This window comes from Streptopelia decaocto, assembly GCF_964273445.1.
Source record: "Streptopelia decaocto genome assembly, chromosome: 4".
Taxonomy (NCBI): domain Eukaryota; kingdom Metazoa; phylum Chordata; class Aves; order Columbiformes; family Columbidae; genus Streptopelia; species Streptopelia decaocto.
This window is the reverse complement of record NC_138658.1, coordinates 58,929,142-58,953,629: the sequence shown is the minus strand read 5'-3', so window position 1 is coordinate 58,953,629 and position 24,488 is coordinate 58,929,142. Positions and strand designations below refer to the sequence as shown.

Here is a 24,488-nt window from a genome sequence, read left to right as displayed (position 1 = left end):
TCGTATCCAGAGGGTAGTGGTCAACAGCTCAATGTCCAGATGGAGATCACTGTCAGATGGTGTCCCTCAGGGGTCCATATTGGGACAGGTACTATTTAATATCTTCATTAATGACATAGACAGTGGGACACTGGTACCCTCAGCAAGTTCGCAGATGACACCAAGCTGAGTGTTGCAGTCGACACGCCTGAGGAATGGGATGCGATGCAGAGGGACCTGGACAAGCTCGAGAAGTGGGCCCCTGTGAACATCATGAGGTTCAACAAGGCCAAGTGCAAGGTCCTGCACCTGGTTTGGGGCAACCCCCAGTGTCAATACAGGCTGGGGGATGAAGAGGTTGAGAGCAGTCCTGCTGAGAAGGACTTGGGGGTACTCATGGGAAAAAGATGGACATAAGCTGGCTATGTGCACCTGTAGCCCAGAAAACCAATCATATCCAGGCCTGCATAAAAAAAAGCGTGGCCAGCAGGTCGAGGAAGATGTTTCTGGCCCTCTTCTCCACCCTGGTGAGACCCCACCTGGAATACCACATCCAGCTCTGGGGCCTCCAATATCAGAAGGACATGGACCTGTTAGAGCACGTCCAGAGGAGGGCTGGAGCACCTCTCCTATGAGGAAGGGCTGAGAGAGTCAGGCGTGTTTAGCCTGGAGAAGAAAAGGCTCCAGGGAGACCTTATTGCAGCCTTTCAGTACTTAAAGGGGGATTATAAGAAAGATTAAAACAGTCCTGTTGTGATAGGACAAGAGGTAATGGTTTTAGACTACAAGAGGGCAGATTTAGACCAGATATAAGGAAAAATTTTTTTATTATGAGGGTGGTAAAACACTGGAACAGGTTGCCCAGAGAGATAGTAGATGCCCCATTCCTGGAAACATTTCAGGTCAAGCTGGGTGGAGCTCTGAGCAACCTGGTCTAGGTGAAGATGTCCCTGATCATTGCAGGGGGGTTGGACTAGATGACCTTTAAAGGTCCCTTCCAACCCAAACTGTTCTACAATTATAGGAAGAACCATATAATCTCTCTCAACCCAACTCACAGATTGTAAAAAATGTATCTCTCTTGCCTACTAGTCAAAGTGCATCGCACCCGTCTGTGAATCATTCCAGGGTGGCACTGTGCCACTCCAGATGCTTCCCTTCAACATTTTCCTTACCCAAAGCCATGATGTATGGTTCAGTTTGACTTTGATTTTGCTGTGCATGGCTTTGTGAGGAATCAAGTCCAACTTGCAATGTATGCAGCTACCCACCACGTATGTGGATGTGTTGGAGAATGGCTGAGAGAGAAAGGGCATGGGTCCAGAGACCCTCTCTACGAAGAAAGTCTCTTCTAGTTAACATGAGTAGGCCTCAGTTAGCATGAGCTGAGCAAGGGTAAGTGAAAAGTACTGACCGAGAGAGACCTTGGTCACTTTCGGGCAGAAGAGAGCTTCAGTAAACAAGTTCAGGAAGCAGCTCCAAGATAACGAGGGAGTCACATACCAGAGAAACCGCAAAGAGGGGATGGGCTCATTATGTATGCTATCAAATCAGTACCTGACGAGTAGGCATAATTAATAGAATTGCTATAAAAGTCTGTGCTCTGTATCAATAAATTGAAGTATGCTTATCACTCACATGGAGTCGGCTGCATTTCTTCCTCCGTTGCCGCAGGCCAGAACCCATGCCGGGGTCTCGATCCCCGACATGGATGGCTCCAACCCATCCACTCAGACCTAAAGATAACAGCATTTGCCTAGTGCTTCATAACATCCAGCGACTTTCCTCCCATTCAAGATTTTGCAAAACACTTCTGCAAATCACCACACAGCTCTGCAGCAAGAATGGCAACAGCTTATGGGGAAAGTGGTACTACGGGGTGGATTAAGTTTTTGTAGCTATCATGTGAAATGCTTCCACAGTATCAGTCTCTTAATTTTGTGCAGGATCTAACATTATGTGGCCAGCTGGTTTTGTCAGATTTTGAAGGTGAGTTTTGAAGCCCATTAGATCATCTAGTCTGCAGTTTCCCAAAAAGGATGCTGGACTGTATGGGGATACAAGAGGAGTCAAGGACCTGCTTTCCAGATACCAGGGAATAAAAGAACAGCATTAGCAGCTTGGCTCCATTTCTTCTGGGTTTGGGTGTGAAGAAAAGTCTCAGCGATTCCTGGCTGTGGGCGCTGCTGCCAAGAGGGAGCGGTGGTAGCAGCTCGGGTCTGTAGACCAGGAGTGAGTGGGACTTAGAGAGGGTGAGTGGGACTCATCCAGCTGTTTCTTACACATCTGCCTTCAGCTTGACCTATCAAAAAGACCCTGCCATGGCTTCCCCTTGAAATTTGCAGAGGAGTGACCCTCTCTGCATTGCTTGTGGGCAATGATTTTCTCTTGGTATCTGGCTGTGACTTTCAAGGAGGAACAGAAACTTTCCAAGGAAGATTTGAAGAAGTTGGTAACGGGTGGAAAAAAAATGTTCACTGAGCAAGGACAGAGAAACCGGGGGAGGGCAGGTGGGGAAATGGTGCTGATGTGAAGCTGATGTTTGAGCTATGATGGAGTTTCAGTGAACCACATCACAAGGGCTGCTGATTCATAAAAAAGTGGAATGCCCAAAAGGAAAGCAATGATCTCAGAACAATTGCATCCCATTATGGTATGTCAGACATGTTTCTGATTGTACAAGCCTATAATTAGTTACAGGAATTGTGCTGTTTCTGAAGAAGGGAAACAAAAAGAATTATTCCCTGTGTTAGTGACTAGCAGGATCAGTGGATAATGCTCAAGGATTCCTTTAAATAAAATGTATTAACTGATGATAGATTTCTATTTATTTTTGCATTTTCAGAGTAAATGCCAATGATTCAGTAAAATTTAACAGCTCTTAAGAGATCCCATATTGAAGATCTGAAAATCTAGGGATTAATTTTAGGGCTTGGTTTCTACCCACTCTGCATGTGAGAAACCTGATTAAGTATCTTACATTTTGAATTTTTTTTTTCGAAAAGGAAGATCTCTTGGTTTTGCAGTAAGAAAGAAAGGAAACAACCAGGTTTAATATGAACCTAAAATTGTAGTAACAGCTGCATTACATACTTGCTAACACTAGATGGGGTGTAAGGAAAGAGTGAAAGGGATGATGTTCCAGGGAACCTTGGAGGTCCAAGCTACCCCAGGCACAGAAACTGAGTTCAACTAAGCAGAGCTGGGCTTCCTCCATGTTTTCAAAAGCCAAAACTGATGATAAATGGACAAGGACTCGTTTGCCCACATTGCCCATCCCTCTGGCAGTGTGGATCTTCACAGCGTGGATATTTTAACATGCATGACACACCACTGTTAGTCTCATTATCTACATTTTATTCATATATTGAAATAGTACATACATGTGTAAGTAGCATAGATTGCATCAGCTCCTCTTTACTAAAAAAAGCTCAATGTCTATACAGCCTTAAAATGCTCCCACTGTAGCTAGCACATTGTATTAAACCTATGCTTATATTATAAAGAACTACTGTTCTTTACACAGTTGTATGTCTTTTAGGATACATCAAAAATTACAAGGTGGCATGTTCTGTTATCCTTTCTCACTGTTCTGATGGTCTAACAGTTGCAGTAAATTATGGATATGCACAGTTTATCTATTACTCGAAACCATTTCCGTTATAGAATGTAGGCCGTGGAGACAAAACTTGTTGCATCTGGGAAGGTACAAAGTACTTTTGATGCTTGGTGATTTCTGCTGTTATGGCTGCGTCCTATAGCTTCTCCTTGGGAGCAGAAAGAGCAGAAGAAGGCTCTTTCTGAGACACTGCCTGTTTAGCCCTGAGAAATGTATCATCATCTCTTTCCTTTATCAAGTGGTGCTTTTCTTCCCTTCCTCTCAGCTGCTTTGACCTCCCATGCACTAACTCAGCAGAACAGGCAGGTCAGCCGCCCCAAACCCCGAGACCACTGCGGCCGGGAGCGCTGCTGAGCTGGGCTTGCTGCCCAACACACACGGCTACTCAGAAGCAGCAGCCTACCCATAGCATTCATTTCTCTCACTTTCTTCTTCTGGTCCCATGCGAATGAGCTAGACTCCTGCGGATCACTTTATCCTCTTTATTAAGCCTGTCTCTGCAGAGACCGTTTTAATTTAATTCAACTTGATAGCCAAGTCTCAAAATCCCCTTGGCTCTTGAAAGAGTACCATCTCCTGGTATTGGATACATAAGCCCTTTTCCCCATCTGCTTGCTTTCCTTCATGTAAAAAACGACAAGATCCAATTTCTCTAAACTAGCTTTTAGCTCTGACTGATGCCTCTTGCTGAATGGATGGTACTCACAGTGAGCCCCAACAGAAAGTGCTGGCACTCTGAGAAATGCCCCTCCTTGGCAGAACATCTGGCTCTCTTTAAACATGCACACTGGACAGAAAAGCAATTAAAGAATGCCTTCCCACAACACAGTTTAAAGACACATCGTTTGCCAACCATGCAGACTTTAAAAAGTAAACTGGCACATGGTAAGAAATTGGATTCACTAGCAGACATATGATTCATCTCTTCATTTTGTCTGATTTGTTAGCTTCATCCTAGAAGAGATATTGCTAAAACCTGCTGCAGAGGGTTGATTTGCATCTTCTGGTCTGACTGAACCAACACGACTGACACCGCTTCGGGATTTGGAGGGCAGAGCACAATACTTCGGGTGGCTGAATGGGCTAAATTGCCAATGTGATTGATTAAAAATAAAACCAAGATGAGCACTTCTATAGGAAAAATATTTAACACATCATTTAAAACCACAATAAAATTAGTTAGGTCTCTGACAGTAATAATTTTATTTCATAGCAGAGAGGCAACAGTTGGGGAAGGCTGTGATATTCCAGGTCATTGGTAGGTTTTGACTCCTCACAGGAGTCCTTGTGCATAATCCTCTTCTGCAGCACTGTTCACATCTCAGACATTGGAAAGCCTGTGCGAACATCTCAGTTTGTGACAACAGACCATGTTTCACATGTCCAGGGCAAAAACATGACACTCAGCACAGAGATGGTAAGATAGCCCTGAGTATGAAGGAACAAAGGACAGTTTCCTTTGTCCTGCCTGCTTTACACAGAGCCTCCTCGTTATCCGAGGCAGCAGCAAGACATGATAAAACAACCTAATATGCTAAGTACTATGAAAACATAAAGAAACATATTGTGTAAATGAACAAGCAAGACCTCTGATACACAGCTTTGTTGGGTAAGGCTGGTGGAAAGCCTTTCCAGGAAAAGTCCCTAGCTGTTATCCCGACAGAGGCTCCGCATGCCAGGATTGCCCCGGATGACTGAATTGCCTCAGTCTGTAGCCACCCAAAACAACAATGTAGTGTGGTCTGTTTAACCTTCAGTGGCCTGGTAGCCTGGCAAAAGCCTGAAGCTACCAAGAGGAAACCCTTCTTGGAGCCAGGGTTAGCTCTAGCCTGGAACAGCTCCAGCTGTTTGGTTTGAAAAGACTCAGTGATACCCAAGTCACATTTAGACCTCAGCCAGAAGGAGGATTCCCAAATACAGCTTGTGGTACCCAAAACCTGAATTTATTGCTTGTGAGCTGGTGCTGAAGGGAGAAAACTGGAGAATAAATCATCTCATTGTGTACAGACAGGCTATACCATGGAGAACACAAATGTGGACATGTGTTTCATGCTAAACTTAAGCTGTGCCTTCTAGAATGAGAGATCATTACAGATTCACTTGTCACAACATCCCAAAATCTACTGGGATCATCAGGAAGAGTGTGAATTAGGGCAACATGGGGTGGATTGCTGAAATACCTAATAAAACAGAAAGTGGCCGGAATTTGTAGTCGCTTCATTCATGGCACCAAGCAGACCTCTGGTATTATCTGTCCATGTTATCTTGTTAAGATCTCACAGTCTAGAAGTGACATACCCTTCTTTTCCTGGCTACCCCGTAACTGTGGGCTGGGCTATTTGTTATGCACAATTTGTTGCTGAAATAGTGATCAATGGAAGAAAAATGGCAATAGATTTTGACTTTCCTTTTAATTTACAGTGAATTAAAATGATGCCCCAGTCTTACTATAAACCACAAAGAGAGATTTTTGAAGACAGACCTCAGGAAACAAAACTAAAGTGTATTCTGGAACATTACTGTTCACTTTTACAATTCATCAGCAGCCATGAAGAATTGGCTCTAATCTTAAAATCATCACTAACATGTTCGTGTAAGAGTCAAAGTCAGTTCTATGTCTTGTATGGCTTACTCTTCACTTTTTTATGAGATGTTCAATTCAAGGTAGTTTTCTGGGTAAAATTTAGATCATTCTCTTTGATGTCTAAATTAATCCTAATGCACTGCACTCTTCGCTGAATGACTGCAGATTGCAAAGTGTCTTTGAAAAAGGATAAAACAGACATGTCATGCAGTAACCAAGTGAATGCAATCCCTGATTAATATGCAAGTTTGAAAAGTTCAGAAAATGTCATCATACTCCATAGGTGCACCCTGGTTTTGGAAAGGTCTCTTTTTGTTTTGTTTGTGTATAAATGTCATTCTACATGAATTTCACTTCAGCAGCTTTTCATAAACTCAAGTCAATGACAATATGTTCAAATATTTGAGTGTTTCCTTTAAAACTAGAGGCAAAGAAAAAATCTCTTCGATCCGTTGACACAGCTGTGAAAGACCGCGGTGCTTGCACATAGATTTCTTTAAATAATCTGAAGATCTTCTTTTCACCATCCCACTGGTATATCTGGGAGAAGGTATAGTCACTTCCCAAGGCTAGGTAGTAATTGTTCTTGAAGGAGAAAGGCTGCAGCGTCATGGCTCCTCGGGATGGAAGAGCCTGTATCTCCACAAACTGTTTGCTGTTCCATTTCATAACTCTGGAGTCACCAATGAATCTCGTGAGTGTGATGTACAGGTTCTCTTCCATCCTGAAACTCTTCACAGCCAAGACATCTTCCATGTTGGGGATTTCACTGTGTGGGACAAACTTTTTGGAGACTTTGTTCCACTGGAGTATAATGGGAACCTGGGAACGGCTAGAGAGGATTAAATATGATTTCCCATCTATATCGAGAAACTCAGCATCAGTGTCCCTGAACCACTCGTGAAGGGACTGGTATGAGTAAAATCCTTTGTTATTCCACTTGTACACTGTTGACAAACCTGCTTTAGAGCTATCTGCTATGACAAAAAACATTTCACTATCTATCTCAAAAAGCTCTATATCATTTGGCTTGGAAATGCGAGATACTTCGATATCCTGGAATTTGACAAACTTCGTCCAGCTTTCGTCATACTTGTAAATGTGTGAGCCACCAAAGAGCTGTGCCACCACCACGAAGACTTGGTCACCAACAAGAATGGCTTTACATCCCACTATGGACTGACCTATTGCCCAAAGAAAAAAAAAAAAATCACATATATTAAGACGGTACAAAGCGCCCTTTAAACCACAGAAAGATTACCACATCAACCCCACCTTTGCACCATCTCATAATTTTGTCTTCTGCTACGTGCCATCAGAGCTTCTTTTCATGCTTTTTTCTCCCCAGTCACTGGAAAGATGACTTCAAATGTTGGAAATGTCACACCCTTCAAGGTGTGCAAGTATGATACACCCTAAAATGTTCATTCTTTTTTATGTAGAATACTTTTTCTTTCTCTGTTTGTTCAAACACATGCCTGCTAATATCCGAAACAATTATTTAAGCCAAATTTTATTATTTTAAAATAACAAGAGTTGTTATCTCATGACTCAGCAGGAATCTGAAATTCTCTTATTCTTGGAATGTCTGCCATTACAGTTTCACTAGGAGAATGAAATATAGTCTACTTGTGTTGCTCCAAGAGGGCCAGAGTCAGCTTTTTGCTGCTGTAAATAGAAATACTGCTGCATCTTGTGAATGTATCAACTGACAGCAGGATGAAAAAGATAAATCTAACTCTGTTGTTTATGTTAAGTATTCTTGAGATTACATTAAACTAGAAATATTTAGGAATACTGCAGCTCCCAGATTAGATCACATTGGGTTAAAGTCCGTTTTGAGAATGTCAAGTCACTATACAAGAACCACATCAAAAAACTAACATCTAGACTATTTACAAAAGGTTTTGTTGGAAGAAGAGATGAATTCCTCCCTGAAGCAGACGGTTTTAGTAGTACCAGAACTGCGCAGGTTCCCCTGTGCGTGTTTGGTCACAGTCACTATGGGAGACTCACCCTGGCATCTCTGCTGGCCCTGACCCACAGCTGCGTCACAGCTGGCCTGGGATGACTGACCACCCTTCCAGCGTAGGAGCCGGGGGGGATCCATCTCAAGTACCATAAGGCATCTGCAGCATAGACATGGATGCTCAAGCTGACCATCCAGGCTCTTTCTAGTCTAACTTAATAAAAAAGCACTCTAGAAAAGATTCCACCTGATCTGTGCATGTCTCCTTTTGCAGAGGGCAGTGACACCTGTTCTCTGCATAGGCTGAGTACAAAGGCAGTCTTGACAACTAACACAGCTCCATAAGCCCATGTTGTAAAGGCCTAAGTCCAGATACCCAAATTCCAAGCATAGTTAGTAATGAAACTCCCGTGGAGCATATAGCTGGCTCCAGAGCTCTACAAAACACACTTTAGGCTCTTTACGTGCCGGTGTCCCCTGGAAAAAGTCTCTTGCTCACATGTCAGAGCTCAGAGCTCAAGCTCAGGCTTTCCAGGAACATAGGACAGTTACTTGAGAAAAGAGTCTGGGCACATACGCTGGGTGTGGAGCTACAACACTCGCCTCAGCAGAAGTGTCTCCTAATCCTGCCATTCACAGGAAGCTGAAATACATCCAGAAGAAGCGGTCTTTGGAAATGACCCAAATTCTCAACTTCATTTCCAGAGCTTTTCTAAAGCTCTGCTCGTTTTCTTTGGGCCATGGACTTCTCAATTTACATCTGCTGGTACATATTTCTCCCTATTCTACTAAATCACAATGAAACCTAAAAAATACAAGATTTTTCATTTCCAAAATTTCCTGACAGAGGGGTAGCACCTTGTAGACTTTCATTAGTGACACACACAGCTGATCTGATGAGGTAGATGCTCTCTGCCTTTGTAGACAACACCAAATGAGAACGCAGCATACTCTTTGTTTCCCAAAATGTAAGGTAGAAAATAATCTATCACTCATAACAACAAACAGGAGGAAAGCATGCTCCATGGGTAAATTTAGCTCCTGAGGCTTCAGAACCAATAGCTTGACATAGCTGGGAAATGGGGCAGCATGTAACAGCTCTAAAGACTCCGTCCCTGTTGTCATGGTGCGACTGAGCTCTGTACAGCACCATGAGCGTTGGTCAGGAACAGAATGGCTATTAGCATTAGGAAATCACCTGGCATCCACGTGGGCTTTGTGTTTGATAAGTAATCTGGCCATGATGCTAAATTTAGCATATTTGTTAATGGAAAGTATAGACAAAAGCTTTACGCACATCTCTTTAGCTAACAATCATGGTTTAAATATTTCTATGTCATCTTCAGCTGTGAAACATGCTTTCCGGGCCAGCCCACCCTATATGCATCCTTCAGACCTATTTCCTTCTACATGCAATAGAGTATTTTTAAATTATTCAGGCACTTTGGCAAGAGGGAGGGCTCCTTTGACCTATACTTTAACTCGCAGTGTGATTCAGGCATGGAGTGTCTAAGCCAGGCCACAGCGTGACATTCACAGCAAGTGTTTGTGCTTCAGCACAATTTACCAGATTAGGCAAAAAAAGTCTAGTTTTTGTGTGACAGTGCGGTTAAATGTGCGCGTGTTAACAAGATGCACTACTCCATGAAATCACTCATGTCCCAACATTATAAACATTGATTGGCAAATTTCAGCAGAGATTCAGGACAAAAACCATCAGCTGGTCCCATCTATGAATCTCACCCTTGTGAAAAGCCAGTAGTTCATCAACAACTGGAATCCCAGTGTCCATATACCTGTGATATTGTCATAACTCCTGAAATTCATTTCAATGTGATCCCATTCCAACACCATGCAGTTCTCCATGCTGGGCTGTGCAATGGCTACGAACACATCATTCTTTGAGTTGAATGTATCCACTGAAATTGACTGGTAGGGCAAAATCTGGTGAACAACAAAATCTAGAAACATACATTTACAACAGTTAGGATACATCCTTGCTAGGAACATAGAGTAAGTGGCTACTGATTGTAACGATTAACACTGAAAAATGAGTGAAATACTCTGGATTTTGTGTAATGCTAGCATGGAAGTGTCAGTGCTCCCGTTAGGTGTGTAGCAACAGGGGAAAGCTTCTGCTGCTTTAGGCTTCATAAACTGTCCCCTGGAAATACAGTTGCTGAGGAGATCAGATAGGTAAATAGTGGCAGAAATCAGATTTTCCAGCTAGGCTGGCTGGTATCAATGAAATCAGGATGTCAAGAGAGAAGTCTCTTTCCCCACAGCTGGAAGTTGTTTTTCCATCAAGTGAAATGGCCTTGCTCGAATCACTTTCAAGCTGAGAGACAGCAACTTCCAGCTGAAGTCCAATAACTTCTTAAGTCATGCAAATTTAATCACTAGCAATTTGTGTTATGCTAAACCAGGCAGAAAGTGAAATGATAAGCTGAAGTCTGCCTGGGGATAATCCCATTTTGGCTAGACCATAGACAAAATGGTGTAATCAAAAACTTGGTTAACATAACGTTTTATGGGGTATTGTAAAGTAGTTTAGGGATAAAATACAACCAACCTGCGAATTACTATCCAGTGGAAAACTTATTCTAGATACTAAGACTGAGGAGTTGGAGCAACCTGTAAAGACTAAGAGTGTAACTCCAAAATTCAAGATTTCTTCTCAAAATCCAAGTGCCTTTGTAGCTTCAACTCTAAAATTCACCCTGGGCTAAGTCAGCAGTAATGACAGAACCAATCTGGGGCAAAGCAAGGAGACTTGGGTCTGAATGTGATACTTGGCCTGACAGCTGGGGAGGGTCAGTATTGTGAGAAAAAGAAACCAGTGTAGCAGAGTTGACAAAGACAAGCCAGCACTTGGGTCTAGAACATGGCAGAAGGCCTGCACTGAAGTTATATATGGATATAGATAAATAGAAAAGGAAATGCATTTTCCACTACGATGGAGTTTCTCTGGAGAACCATACACCACTCTGTTTCAAGCTCCATTTGCTACACTATTTGATCATGCACTCCTACGCTGGAAGGGCCTGAGCACCCAGGGATTTTGGTGAGATGGTAATTAAGTCCTCACTCGAGTCCCTCATTTTGGTGCATTATGAAATAATTGTTTTCGAATGAAGAAATCTCTCTCTCTGCATGCTTGAAAGCCTTGCCCTTGAGGAGTTACACTTCTGAAGAATAAAGATAGATGACTACCATTAAACAAACAGAGCAGATTCTACAGCTGCAAAAGAAATGACAGTCTCCATTCTTTGAGGGACTATTATAAATAGAGTTTAGGCTTGATTCATAAATGTTGGTAGGAAAACAAGAAAGTTATCTTCATTCTTACTGGGAAAATAAAAGAACCAGAGAAAATTGACATCAAAATATGCAGACATGAAGTCATAAATCACAGAAGGTAGCTGAGGATGGGACAGTAACAGATATTGCCAGAGAAAATCAAAATAGTTTTTAAATCTTGAGGAAAATAACAAAAAAAAACACTAGCACTGAAAAAGACATCTCTTGAAATCTGAACAGTTGTGAAACACTTTGAGGGAATCTGTGAATTAAACCAAACCAGTCTGTGTGTTAAAACCCACTGCTCATTCAGATACGACTCAGTGCTATCATAACTATTTTTACTTGTACCTGTCATTCGGCTCTTTATATCACTGGATGAGTAAAAATGGGTAACCAAATCAGCCATAATCAGTAAAAAGCAATAAACATTGCTTTTAGCACCAGTTGGAAATACCAGACTCTAATGTGGAACAAGGTTACACAGTAAAGAGATGCTGCCACATCAGGCTTGCCAAATATTTAGTTCTTGGGTGTTTAATTTAGTTTTACAGGCAGATCCACATGCCTTGCTTTAATGCTAGAAAGAGCTTGTATGTTAAATACAGGGTTGGGGGGAGATGTTTCCCAACATTTTTCTCTTTAAGCTGGATGAGCCTGCACAGAACAGGGAAAAGGATGCGGCCCTCACTCTCCCCAGGCTGCTGGCTGCATGGGCTGTCACTCTCTCCCTCTTGCCCCTATACAGTTTTGCTCTCCCTGGGTCAAAACACGTAGTTTTAACACTGCTTTCTGCTGGCTGAGGGCTGGGGTGGTCCCCCCATCCTCCAGCCACCCACTCCGCCTCTGCTCTCTTGGCTGTTGAACTGGCACAGGCTGTCAGGAATAAGGGACCCAATGCTTCTGTGGTTGGGCCGATTTCCCTCCCGCAGCCCCTGCTCTGGCTGATCCCAGCACACAGGAGCACAGATGTATCCTTTGGCAGCAGCTCCTAAACTGCCTCCTCCCACCAGCTGGTCCTCCTCTCCTCATGGCCCTTCTTCCCCATGGTGGAGACTTCTACTCCAGGTGAGGCTACCCAGCACTTGGAGGTGCTGTCAGGGAGCGCCAGCCATCCCTCCCACCGTCCCACCAGGGGGGCATGGGTGACCTCCCGCACAGCAGTGAATGTGGAGCAGGTGACTTAATTTGCAAACTACCTTCCTTCCAGCCACAGGGAAAGAGAGGACCACCCCCTGAAGACAGTCCCAGCCAGGTAAAGAAGGGGGGAAAATAAGCTTCCAAAGCTCGGCGAGATGATTGCTGCTGGCAGGTCTGGGCAAGGCAGGTCCCAGGCACACACACAGCCTGTTGCTAGTGACTGTGGGAGTGCGAGGCTTGTTTTCCAGTCTCCTGAAAGTACAGATTCCTCTGCCCTGCTTACAGCCACAGCACAGCCCCCTCACACACTGTTGTGGGAGAAATATGAGAAATGAAGTGAAACAGCTTAACCTGCTTCCATGATGCAAGCTGTGAGGAATGGAAAAGCAAGATGCTATCACAAAAAGAGTTAAAAGTGCAGATCACTGACACTGTGAATCACTTTTGCTGTGAATAAGTGATAGCAGCATTTTGTTCTCTGGCCTTTTTTTTTTTTTTCAATATGGCAGCACCTCTTTACATCTCTCCTCCTGTCACCATTCTATCAGTTGAGAGGGTGCAATGAACTGATGGAGCCTCTGAGATGCACGTTTTATCAAGCAAACTGCTTTGTTACCACATCCTACATCCAGTCATGCTCAACACAGAGTACCAGAGACCAGAAATGATGGAGAGTCTGATCACGCCTGGTAAAGGACAGAAATAAGGTACTAAAGACTAATGTGAGTTTAAGAGGTTTGCAGAGCACTGCCCATCAGTGAATGGGAAAGGAGGACACAGCTAGAGGGTATGCTGCTTTACTTTAAAATATGTGACTAATCAATCCTCAGGGAATTAATATGGGCATATTTACACTCCCTTTGGATCTGAGGGAGGCAACTGTGGAGAAGGAAAAAGCAGCTGTGGCCTGATATGGCAGGCTGCCAAGGCCACCGCAGGGTCACAGCTCCGGCACGGCAGCCCGCAGTTCAGTACAGGGGTCATGATGCTGTCTCAAGGGTGACATTCCTAAAGATTTGCATTTCTACTCTAATTTTCTCTGTTTTATCTCATATGGGTCATTTCTGCACGCAGCCTGTCCCTCTTAGACAGCCTTCCCTCACAGCAGCCAGCAAATGGCTGCTTTGAAAATGTCCTTTACTCTCTGAAGAGTATGTCACAGCTATTTGCTGTGCCGTGAGAGCACTTCTCTGGTGGCATCTGAACAAATACTAAGCTAGGCAATCCTTGCACCACACAACACCTTAGCTCCCCAGCAAACTCTACGGCATGTCAAATTAATTATGCTTGGTGTCGTTCTGCTTAGAGTGGACAAAGGGACTAACATTAAGGGTGAATTTTGCCTGCAGCAACTTTGTAGTTAGGTTTGTAGGTGCAGAGAGATGACAGAGGGCAGGTAGGTCAGTACAGGTCTGAGGACAAGGCAGATAAAGCTTGTTCTCGCACACTGTTAGTGCTGCACAATTGCTGAAAGCAGACTGGAATGAAGGGAAGACCACTTTTCCTTTGCACTTTTGCATCTTGGTGGATTTGCAGATGCAGGGATGAAACTTTGGTACTGTTCTAAGCTACATTGCTCTCCTGCTTTTGACATCCTTTTATGCAGCACATTATCCTGCTTTACCTCTGCTGCTCTTCTGAGATATTTTTGAATTCTGTGTTAATTCTCTTTACCTTTATACATTGCCCTTGGATTACCTTTCATACCTTGTCCTGAAACTTTATTTTACATTACTAGTAATTAACTTTTCTATTGTCTCAATGATGACAGCTGACTTGATGACAGATGAGAAATCAAATGCCTCTGATGTTACTGGATAGAAAAAAGACAGTGCTGACATCATATACATGAAAGATGAAAAACAATACTTGTAACTGATATTCTCACTTATATGATGTGACTACATTTAAAGATAGTTAACTGCAGCTGTTCGGTCATAAAATATAAGCATAACCACATGCAAGTTTCTCTTTACTTCCTTCAGCATGCTTTACATTACCTAAAATAAAAATCAAGATCCTAAACAAGACAGTAGTCTGAATACTATTGGACATTTCTCTCCAACTTAATGGAGTTCCATAAAGAACTGCTGGCAGTATTGCCACAATTTTTGATGCTATTAAATCGTGGCCTATTGACTAAAGATAACAGATATAGCCACATTATTTGAACTTCTTTTCATTGCTTTCTGTGAAACACAGAGATTTTGGGAAGCTCATCTGCCATAACTGTATGGCTTTATTCCAGATAATAGAAAGCATTCTATGATGAAAATTAAGTCACAAAGTGAGTCATAATCAAGTCTTTTGGAATATGAAAAGTCACAGCTCTTTTCCCATTATCACTTAATCCAAATAAAAACTCGGTACTTACTTTGGCTTCAAAATGTAATTTTCCCATTTTATGCTTGTTCCAGTACTTAGAAATGCTTGCTATGTAACCCTTTCCTCCCCCCAGATCATGCTCACAGAAGCAAAAGGGCATAGTCTAAACTTCTGATATTTAACCATTTGTAGTGTGCTTAGAAATATACATTCTGAATACCTGTAGTGGTGCATTCATAATCAAAACTTGTCACATCATTTAACTTCTTATCCTGATATTCTGCTGGACCAATACACAGGACATCAGAAACAGTGGAATTTGTCATCTTTAACCACAAAAACAACCACTTGGCTTTGCAGTCACACTCAAATTTATTTCCCCTTAAATCTCTAAAAAACACACAGAAATAAACATATTTGAAAAGGTTGATAGCAATATGAATACTACAGAACTGTTATCACCTTGACATGCTGAATTTAAAAATATCTGAGTAGCCTTGAAATGTTTCTAAATGGAGGACAGGGTAGTTAAGTTTTATTTGGACTCTCTTACTATGGACTCTCCTTCACTGAGTGTTGTCCTTGGAAAAACTGTTTCAATCTAGGAAATACACCCACACATAATCTTACTAATAGAGCACTGTGATTCATGTATTAAGTCATTCATGTTTAAAAGTTTTCATGGGATTAGGACTATAATGTAATAAATCCTAACACTGCGGCTGTCTGCTCAAACCTCCATAGCACCATTTACCACTGCCACAGATAAATCCCATTCCTTCACTAAACTGCACCAGTACTGCTGGCTGACAGAGCGGCCTTGCTGGTACCATTTCTCTGTTACATTAAAATACAGATGTAAGGCTTGTATTTTAGAATCACTGCTGATGTGGAGTCGATTTAACTTCCCTCTATTAATCTATGTGCAATTTCAACACTGTACCTGTTCTTTGATCCCTCGGCAATTTTTGTGGCTTACAATTATACTTTGCTATTTGTGAGAGCCAGGCAAAAACCAGGAGAAGGTGACTAGCAGCTCAGTTATACAAGAAAACGCTGATAGTAAGTCAGCAATGTGCTACAACTGCAGAAAACCAAGAAAAAAAAAATAAGCCTTTTTTTAAAATGAATGCCTTCTACTAAAATAATCTCAGGGAATACATGCAACAGTAACAGGAAAAAATGTTCAGACAAACTGTAGTTTTAAAATTTGTTGTCTCCCTTTCCCTAAAAAAAATTTATATAAAACATCGGAAAGAAGAACAATAATGAAAGCTGTGTACAGCATCATGAGAAGCAACAGTGATTTGAGAAATAGTAGATATTTTAGAGGAGACTATCAAGTAAACAACTTTAAAATGAGAAACACTAGAACAACAAAATGCACATTTCTTTTCTGTGCAGATATCAGATAGAGCACCACACAAAACCTGAACATAAAACTCGGAGTAACAGAAGCGAGCAGTCAATGGAAAGATTCTTGTTACTTACAGTTCAATTAAAGAATCTAAATCACTGAAGACATCCCTTGGCAGAGCTTTGAGTTGGTTATTGGCCAAAGAACTAGAAAAGAAAGTTAGAGCTTGGTATGATTGCTGTCTCTTGTCTGGCTCACTCTTACTAAGTCTGTGTTCACTTGCATGTTGCTAACTACTGGCATCATTAGCAGTTACGAGGAATGGGCATATATTAATTATTCTTAGTAAAAAATGACAATTTCTTGAAACTCACATAAAAGTAAAATATGTAAAGCATTTTTATTGCCCAAGTGCATATGTAACACACAGAGCAACCACTGAGCATGCTGAAAAGAAACAGGGTGTTAATCCTGAGTGCGTGGTGTGAGGGTGGCACCAGTGCAGCCCCTGTGTGACAGTGGCATCAGTGGTGACACCCGCACCCCAGCACCAGCTGTGAGTGTGCGCAGGCAGCCCAACACACCACAGTGCCATCCCAGCAGGACTTTTTTAAAGGCCATTTTTTAATTTGTGGAAGGCACACTGTTGACAGTGGGAAGAAGCTGATACACAGAGGGGAAGGGAGGTTTTCTGTGTGGCAGGAAAACCCATAGGTCCCCCAGAAGGGTTTTATTCAAATGCAAATTACTCTACCGAGTAACTTACAGGTGAGTCAGGTCTCGAAGGCCACGAAATGCATTTCTTGAAATAGTTTCAATTTTGTTTCCTTCAATGAACCTAGGCAAAAAAATAAATATTTTAAAAGACTTTAATGAGCAGTGTTATTAGCATCACCAGTGCTTTAACATATGGTCTCCAAATTCAGCTGGTTCCTAGGCTGCCCCTTCAGACCTAAGGGGGTGGAAGTCTCAGTGGAGCTGCTCACGTCCCCTTTTCCCCTTTCCTCAGGTGGATCATGGGGAACAACGCAGGTACTGGACAGCATGAGAGAGAGGGTGCAACACAAATATCCAGCACAAATAACAAAATGAACAAAGCAAAAAACGTTATACCTCTGCTGGGTAATCCTCTCGGGTGTGTTATGTGAGGGAAGAGACTTGTGTGGGAGAGGCCTCTGAGATGGACTTTAGAAGCTCAAGTCCTACCTTCCTCTCACAAATCACCTACATTTTGAAACCCCAGGGCAGCGCAGCAGTGCCGGGGCTGCCCAGGCTGCAGACGGACGCTCGGACAGGGAGCTCCTGTGGCTGCACACGGTGCCGCCGTCACACCCACAGAGATGCAGCTACATACTGGTAGACATCTGGAGTCTGCACAAATGGCAAGACCGCTGCCTTGTTCTTCTCCTTGCTGCCGCAGTTCAGCTCTCTCCAGCCGGGACACCAGCTCTGCAGCCTGTCCTGCTGCTCACAAGTCACAGCCCTGCACACTGGGGAAATAATGACGGGCACATATCGATTCCAGGAGCATGCTGCTCCTCCTGACTGCATGTCAGCATTTAAAGAAAGAGCTGATATTTGAGCATCTTGACCCCCAAGCACTTGAGGACACATCCCTAATTACACCATCAGTCCTGCAAAGCGATCGCAGCCAGGTGGCCATCAAGATATTGCATGGTACAGCTGTACCTAGAGGAAGACAACTGCATGCTGACTTTATAAAAGGTTTTATGAGATAAAAGTGTCTCCCTTCCTCCTACATGCGTAGTTCCAGGGAACTAGAGGAAAAATGCTATGAGCCAAGGTCTCTTTGAGGGAGAGTCAAGATGGGGATGCTGGAGATGAGAAGAGGTCTTGGTTCTGTGGTTTAGGCATAGCCAAAATCCGTCCTGAAGTGACCATGACCCTGACTGCAAGCAAAGGGTACAGATGAGAAACTGTTGTGTCTACGAGGAAGATGTCAGAAGAGGGTCAGCCATACCACATTACAAGGCTGCCTAAAGACATGAATTCAATCTGCAGAGTCGAGAGCCAAACTGACTCCTGACACCCGCACCGGCACCTGGCACCCCCACACAGTGCCAGCGCACTGGTCTGTGTGAATAAACACGTCTTCGTTGCACACACTGCAGCGGGATGGTGCAGATTTGGGCTGGGACTCAGAAAGTCACTGGATTTCTGAGTCAGCAAACCTGGCCTTGAAGGGATGCTACCCTGGGAACACCACTCTGATTGCCAGCAAAGCTCCTGTCTGCATCAGACCTGTCTTATCCAGATTCTGCGCACAGAGTTTAAGGGCGCATTGAATGCCGCTATCAGTGCTGCAAGCACAGCAGGACACAGCTGGAGATATATATACTATATCCGTATATACTACTATACTATATACTATATACCATATCTGCTGTGGGTGCTCCCCAGCTGCTCTTCATCCAGAGACTTTGCTTTGTGCACAAAGAAACCTGTCATTCTTGTTTCTCAGTGAGGTTTTCTAATTCTCCATAAGGTCTGATGACTAGTGACTGTGAAACTGTAATGGTGTTAGTACCTGCATGGCCAAAAATAACCCTAAAGAGAGGCCCAAACAGCTCCCAGACAGCAGAGATGTGATTTGCTGGGAAAAGGACAAGTTCTGCGGACTTGTCAGGGTGGGCGACCACAACCATTAACCAAGATGACTTGTCCGGCTGCAGCTGAAGGAAATTGAAACGACCAGGCTGTACCAGTCTTCACTCTGCTCCCTGGTTTGCAGCTGGCAGCCAGGGACGGGGTGTCCCCTTTGACCAGATGAGGGGTGGCAGGATTATTTTCTTTCAGAGAAGACTCTGGCTGCAGTAACCAGTGCAACTGCTACGACCGCATGTCCTGTGGGACGTGCTCCATGTCAGACACATTAGCAGTCGAAAGCAAGTCATTAATGAAACAACATGTTTTGCTTCCTTTTTGCAAACATTCTGCAAACTACTTTTTTCCTGTAGACACACAGAAAAGAGAATGATTAGATTACTCGCTATCGTGGAAAATCCAGATGTAGACGAATCGTGGATTTCAGCATACACCACTTACCATTATCCTCTATTTTTTGATCTGAAAATTCCATTGTTGGCTGCTCTGCACGTATCAGACTACTAGTTCTGAATATGCCCCTCCTTAATACCTACTTGCCTGCAAGCCTTTAGCAGGAATCAGTTTTATGAGCATTGTTCTTCCTTTAGAAAAAGACAGAAACATCTTCCACAGCTGCTCTTCAGCACAGGAAGGTGGGTGGAAAGATGAATTTTTTTGCAGGTCATATTCAGAGTTTCAAATGTACCAACTCATGTCCAGTAATACAGAGAAATGGCTGTCCTTAGGAGTATGAAGTGAGGACAACCTGGTACCAGGGCTAATACTTTTTTAAAGAAAAAAAAGTGACCTAAAAAAAAGATGGGGAAAGAAATGAAGGTAATGTAAAAATCAATGCAGAAGTGAACTAAGTAAAGGAAAGTTAAATAAATTTAAGTACTAATATACATAATTACAATAATACATATTCTATAAAATATATATTTATATTGTCGTATATTTATTTGTAATATAAAGATATATGCCGCTGGCGTATCAGAAAAAAGGCTAAGTTGAAGAGGAAAGTCTGGGGGAATAGGACCAGTTTGGCAATCAGAGCTGTTCTGGGCAGTATATGGATACTCTGCACCTCCTCCCCAGGCTGCCAGCAGGCCAGGAGAGGCTTCCCCACCTCCTTCTGAGGTTCAAACCTCCTTGACAGTGACAGCACTGTTCTGGAAAACCAGGACAAGCTCTTGCTCAGCAGGGCCTCTTCAGTGTACTGTAATTGCACAGAACCACCCCGTGCTCACAGCGCATTTTAAAAATCCACTGCAACCTCTGAGAAATGGTGAGCCACCATAAAGGACATTTGCACAGGAGTGGAACATAAATCCTTCATCTCCCCTGCTCCTGGGAATCACAGTAAAGACGAAGACTCCACAGCAGGAGTCTTGGCAACTTATCAAAACATCTTGATTTATAAAGGACAAGGGAAGACATAAAATACCAAACTTACAGGTATTCTAGATGGAAGAGACCAGCGAAGGCATCATCTCGGATAACAGTGAAGGAGTTGGAGTTCAGCAAGCTGAAAATGGAGAGCAGCCATTAGGAAAGCACATTAAAACCTGACACAGTGGATTACGCCCGTTGTGTTTATTGCCCATGACCAAACTCATCTTACTGACTCAAGCTCATACTGCCCTACCAATGCAACACACATAAAATACTGTGGAATGGTCTATAAAAAAAAAAAATCAAAGGCATAATGTGGTGCTACTTGATGTCCACTACTTCCCAGGAAAAATGTTCACTGTGCCATTCACCTTAATGAAATGCAACCTGGCCCTTGACTCTCTGGTCCCCTGAGCAGAACAAGCCATCCTTAGAGGGTAGGTCTGCTGAGTGTGGACCCCAGTTGCCCACCACTCCTTCACCCACACCGAAAATTTTCAAGAGACCATCTCAGCGCCACTCCTGAGCTCCCAGAAAGAGGGGGAGCCTTGCATGAATGTCAGGGACAAAACATGAGAGCTGCACCGGAGTGGCTGACACCTGAGTCAGGACAAGGCGGTCATGGAGAAGGATGCTAAGGAAAGGCTTTGCCAGCCAAGTTCTTTCTTTGCTGTCTCAGCACAATGATATCCAGCGTTGATGTTCAAAGGCACAGAGAGAAATCTCTAGCAAAACTTCTAATTCAGTCTGAAGAACAAATGCTATTCAGAAGAAATCATTTTTGGTAAATCTCAGAATTTTCTGCTATGAGTGAAAATGCCTGCACTAATCACTTTATTAGAGTAACTTATTAATCCTCTTTTTGCATGGTTTTAGGCATTTTTATAAAATTAATTTAGAAGACTAATGAACATGAAACGCAAACCTTCCCTGTGATCCTTGGTTATTATGCTAATACTAGACAAATGCCTTAAATGATCTCAAAGAAATCTGACAAAGATTCAGACCGCCATCAAAAAGAAACCCTTGCATTACTGCTTTACCATTACTGCCACAGAAGACACAGTGTTGAGGTACCCAAGTGCTCAATTATGCATGTATCCTTTGGTCATTTGATCATTCTTCTTTCTCATGTTTGAAGGGAAAAGTCACAAATTACACTAACTGACACCATTAGTTGGGGCCCAAGGTGGTGGTAGTGGTGGTGACAAACCCTTCTTACTCCTACATCTGATCTACCGCATAAAGTGACATGGGCAACTTCTGACTTTCTCAACAACTGACCTCTGCCCCACCAACCCACACACCCCAGCATCTCCTCCTGGAAACCTACTATAGCAAAGGAAAAAGCATAACCTTCATCCACTCTTCCACCCTTCCCAGTACCACTATACAGAACAAGCTAGATTCCCCCCATCGCTAATTTTCATAGAATCATAGGATCATTTCAGTTGGAAGAGACCCTCAGGATCATCAAGTCCAATCATAACGTAACCAACTCTAGCACTAAACCATGTCCCTAAGAACCTCATCTAAATGCCTTTTAAACACCTTCAGGGATGGTTACTCCACCACTTCCCTGGGCAGCCTGTTCCAACACCTGAAACCCTTTCCGCTAAGAATTTTTTTCCTAGTATCCAATCTAAATCTCCCCTGGCGCAACTTGAGTTTCTCTCAACCCACCCTTGGACTCATCCCTTTCCTTCCCAGCTGTCAGGAGTCTGCTGTCTGCCCCCACTCACAGGTGGCCAAAGTCCCCCTGTCCTCTGCCTGGGGCTCTGTGCTACACCTCAAGTCCCACAAAAACTTGGCTTTGGAACTGGTGTCACGCTAGAGAGGATGAAGGCCTTCCCCCCCTTGCCTTGCTCACTTCTCTCCACCATTTTTCATGGGGTACTGCTCCCCTGCAAACAGCAAGACAGGCCTTTGAGTCAAGCAAGGTGAGGGTGCCCGAGGAGACAGGGCCACCACCCTACCAAGATGCCTTTAGGGACTCTCTCTTGCTAAGAACTGACTTTAATGTCTAGCTCTGTGGCAAGCATTTAGCCTGGCTTTTTGATATGCCTCGCTTATTTTTGCTGATTTTTTCTTTGCAACATGCCTTTGCTTTGGAGTAACCTGGTCCATACAGGGGGAGATGTGGAGAGCCTGCTTTGTACCAGGCATTGCAGGCAGCTGCACGGGGCTAGGCAGGGCACGGGCAGCGGCATTGCTTTGAGCAGGCTACCAGAGAAACAAGAACCCAGGCTCCCCAGGGGGGCTGTACTGCACCCCGTACCTCTGTGTTTTCTCTGCTACTGCCTCCCAGGACAACTAAACTAAAACGAGTTTAGGTAAGATACGGGAGCTGCAGGCACACAGCTGGCTGCAACGGGGGCGCAACCAAGTGACTTGCCCGAGGTCAGGCAGGCGGGAGGGGAGCAGCATGCCGGGCGCTGGACCGCTGCCTCCCCGCACACAGGACCACCAGGTCAGAAGGCATCTGAAAGGCCACCCTTCAAGTTGGATACCGAAGCACAGAGTCATGCTGCAGACAGCACCAGTGCTTCATGCACAGAGGTTTTCCTCTTAAGGTGTGTCCCAGCAGTCTCTACTCACCCCCCATCATGTCCCAAAGCCAACATGAGAGTCCCGGGGAACAAAGTGAGCAGGAGTGAGAACTACCACACAACTCCAGGGGAAAACGCTGCCCTAAACATATTAAAGTTAAAACTTAAAAAAAAAAAAAAAAAAAGAAAAAGTACCTTAGGGTATCAGAAAACATTTAGTCTTCCTTCAGCCACTACATATATGCTTTATGAAGTAGTTTATGAGCAGAAAATGCATCCCTCTGTTACAAAACAGGAGCTACATCGGGGGGCTGCACAAGCTGGGGATCTACACGCTATCTCCCCTTCTACAAGGGCACCCACACTCTATTTAGGAAGAACGGGCCAAGTGCTAATCGGCCGCTGTCATTTTCAGTGCCGTACTTACAGCAGCTGCAGGGACGGCAGGTGGGAAAACATCCTGTCCTTGACTTCGGAGAAGGTCCCGTTAACCAGGCTCCTGGAACAAAAAAAAAAGGAAGCCACCCGTCAAGCGGGACCGCCCCGCATCCCCCCGCCATCTCTCTCCCCGCTGCTGCACTCACAAGGAGCCCAGGCCGGCGGGCAGGCTGCGGGGTGGCCCCGCCGCCCCCACGCACAGCGCCGACTCCCGCCAGCAGCTGCAGGGCGGCGCGCAGCGCGGCGGCCTCCGCGGCAGCGCGGCTGCGGGCAGGAGCAGCAGCAGCAGCAGCAGCAGCAGCGGCGGCAGCAGCGGCAGCGCGGCGGGGGCGGCGGAGCGCAGAGCCCGCAGCCGCTGCGGGGCCGCCATACCGCCGCTGCCCGCCGGCCGGCGGCCGCTTCCCGCCGCCTCCCGCGCCCTGACATCAGCGCGGCGCCGCCCCGCCGCTGCGGGGCCGGACCGGGGGCGGTGAGAGGTGGGGCCCCCCTGCTCCTGAATCCCGAGTGAAGGAAAATGATACCCCTTTGTCCACCAGCATCCTCCCCCTTCTAGCACCTCTGTGAAACCCCTCCATCACCTGGCATCACAGTGACTGTAGCGAGACTCCCGGGACGACTACACTAAGAAAGAAGCGGATGGGATGGTGACACCGTAGAATCATAGTTGGTTTGCAAAACAGTAGAGTGTGTGTGGTTGTGTGTGTGTGCGTGCGTGCGTGTGTGTGTGTGAAGTAGCGGCTGATCAAGTCATGTTGTAACTGAATGTCTGAAAGGTGTAAGAGCCACGTGTGAAAACTCATTTGGAGTGCTCCAGTTTGATTGGGAGACCTCATACACATCGTTAGGGAATAGACTGCCTTAGTTTACTGAATTATTTGGTATACTGGTTCTTATAGAACTTGTTTAGAAGCTGCTAATATAGAACTCGCTTAGCATAAGTAACTTAGGCCACAAGCTGTGCACTTTTGAACTTTCTGCCTCTTTAAGCAAAAATGGCCCCATAGACTGTTCAAGCAAGAAGGTAAAGGATCTTTTGATGGTCAGCAGGAGCTACAACCATAGAGAGGAGTAAAGAAATGGAAAGGCCTGTCTAAAAGAAGACAAGAAGCATAAGAATATTTTGGCCAAGGACTTATTTTTCTCCCCAGCTGCAGGTGCAAAATAGCAACTGAAGGTCAGGACTTTGATTGATGTCTAGTCTGGTCAGTAAAAGACAACTACCCCTC

The 24,488-nt window shown here is 44.2% G+C and overlaps 1 protein-coding gene across 1 annotated transcript; it reads right to left on the bottom strand.

Moving 5' to 3' along the window:
- Positions 1-3,338: 3,338 nt before the first annotated feature.
- Positions 3,339-23,646, bottom strand: LGI2 (leucine rich repeat LGI family member 2). Its single transcript, XM_082051106.1, has 8 exons — positions 23,409-23,646; positions 23,252-23,323; positions 20,337-20,408; positions 17,040-17,111; positions 16,408-16,479; positions 15,137-15,306; positions 9,948-10,112; positions 3,339-7,366 (listed from the first exon to the last, which is right to left on the bottom strand). The coding sequence occupies exons 1-8, from the start codon at positions 23,630-23,632 to the stop codon at positions 6,549-6,551; spliced, it is 1,665 nt and encodes a 554-aa protein (XP_081907232.1). The 5' UTR covers positions 23,633-23,646; the 3' UTR covers positions 3,339-6,548.
- Positions 23,647-24,488: the final 842 nt, after the last annotated feature.

Bases quoted from the DNA above. Each gene is read 5' to 3' on its own strand.
- LGI2 (XM_082051106.1), bottom strand. From the start codon at position 23,632: ATGGCGGCCCCGCAGCGGCTGCGGGCTCTGCGCTCCGCCGCCCCCGCC. The intron at 16,480-17,039 runs GTAAGTTACTCG...TTTCTTTTCTAG, and splicing joins CTTCGAGACCTGACTCACCT to TTCTTTGGCCAATAACCAAC. The intron at 7,367-9,947 runs GTATATGGACAC...TTTGGGCAATAG, and splicing joins GAGTTATGACAATATCACAG to GTCAGTCCATAGTGGGATGT.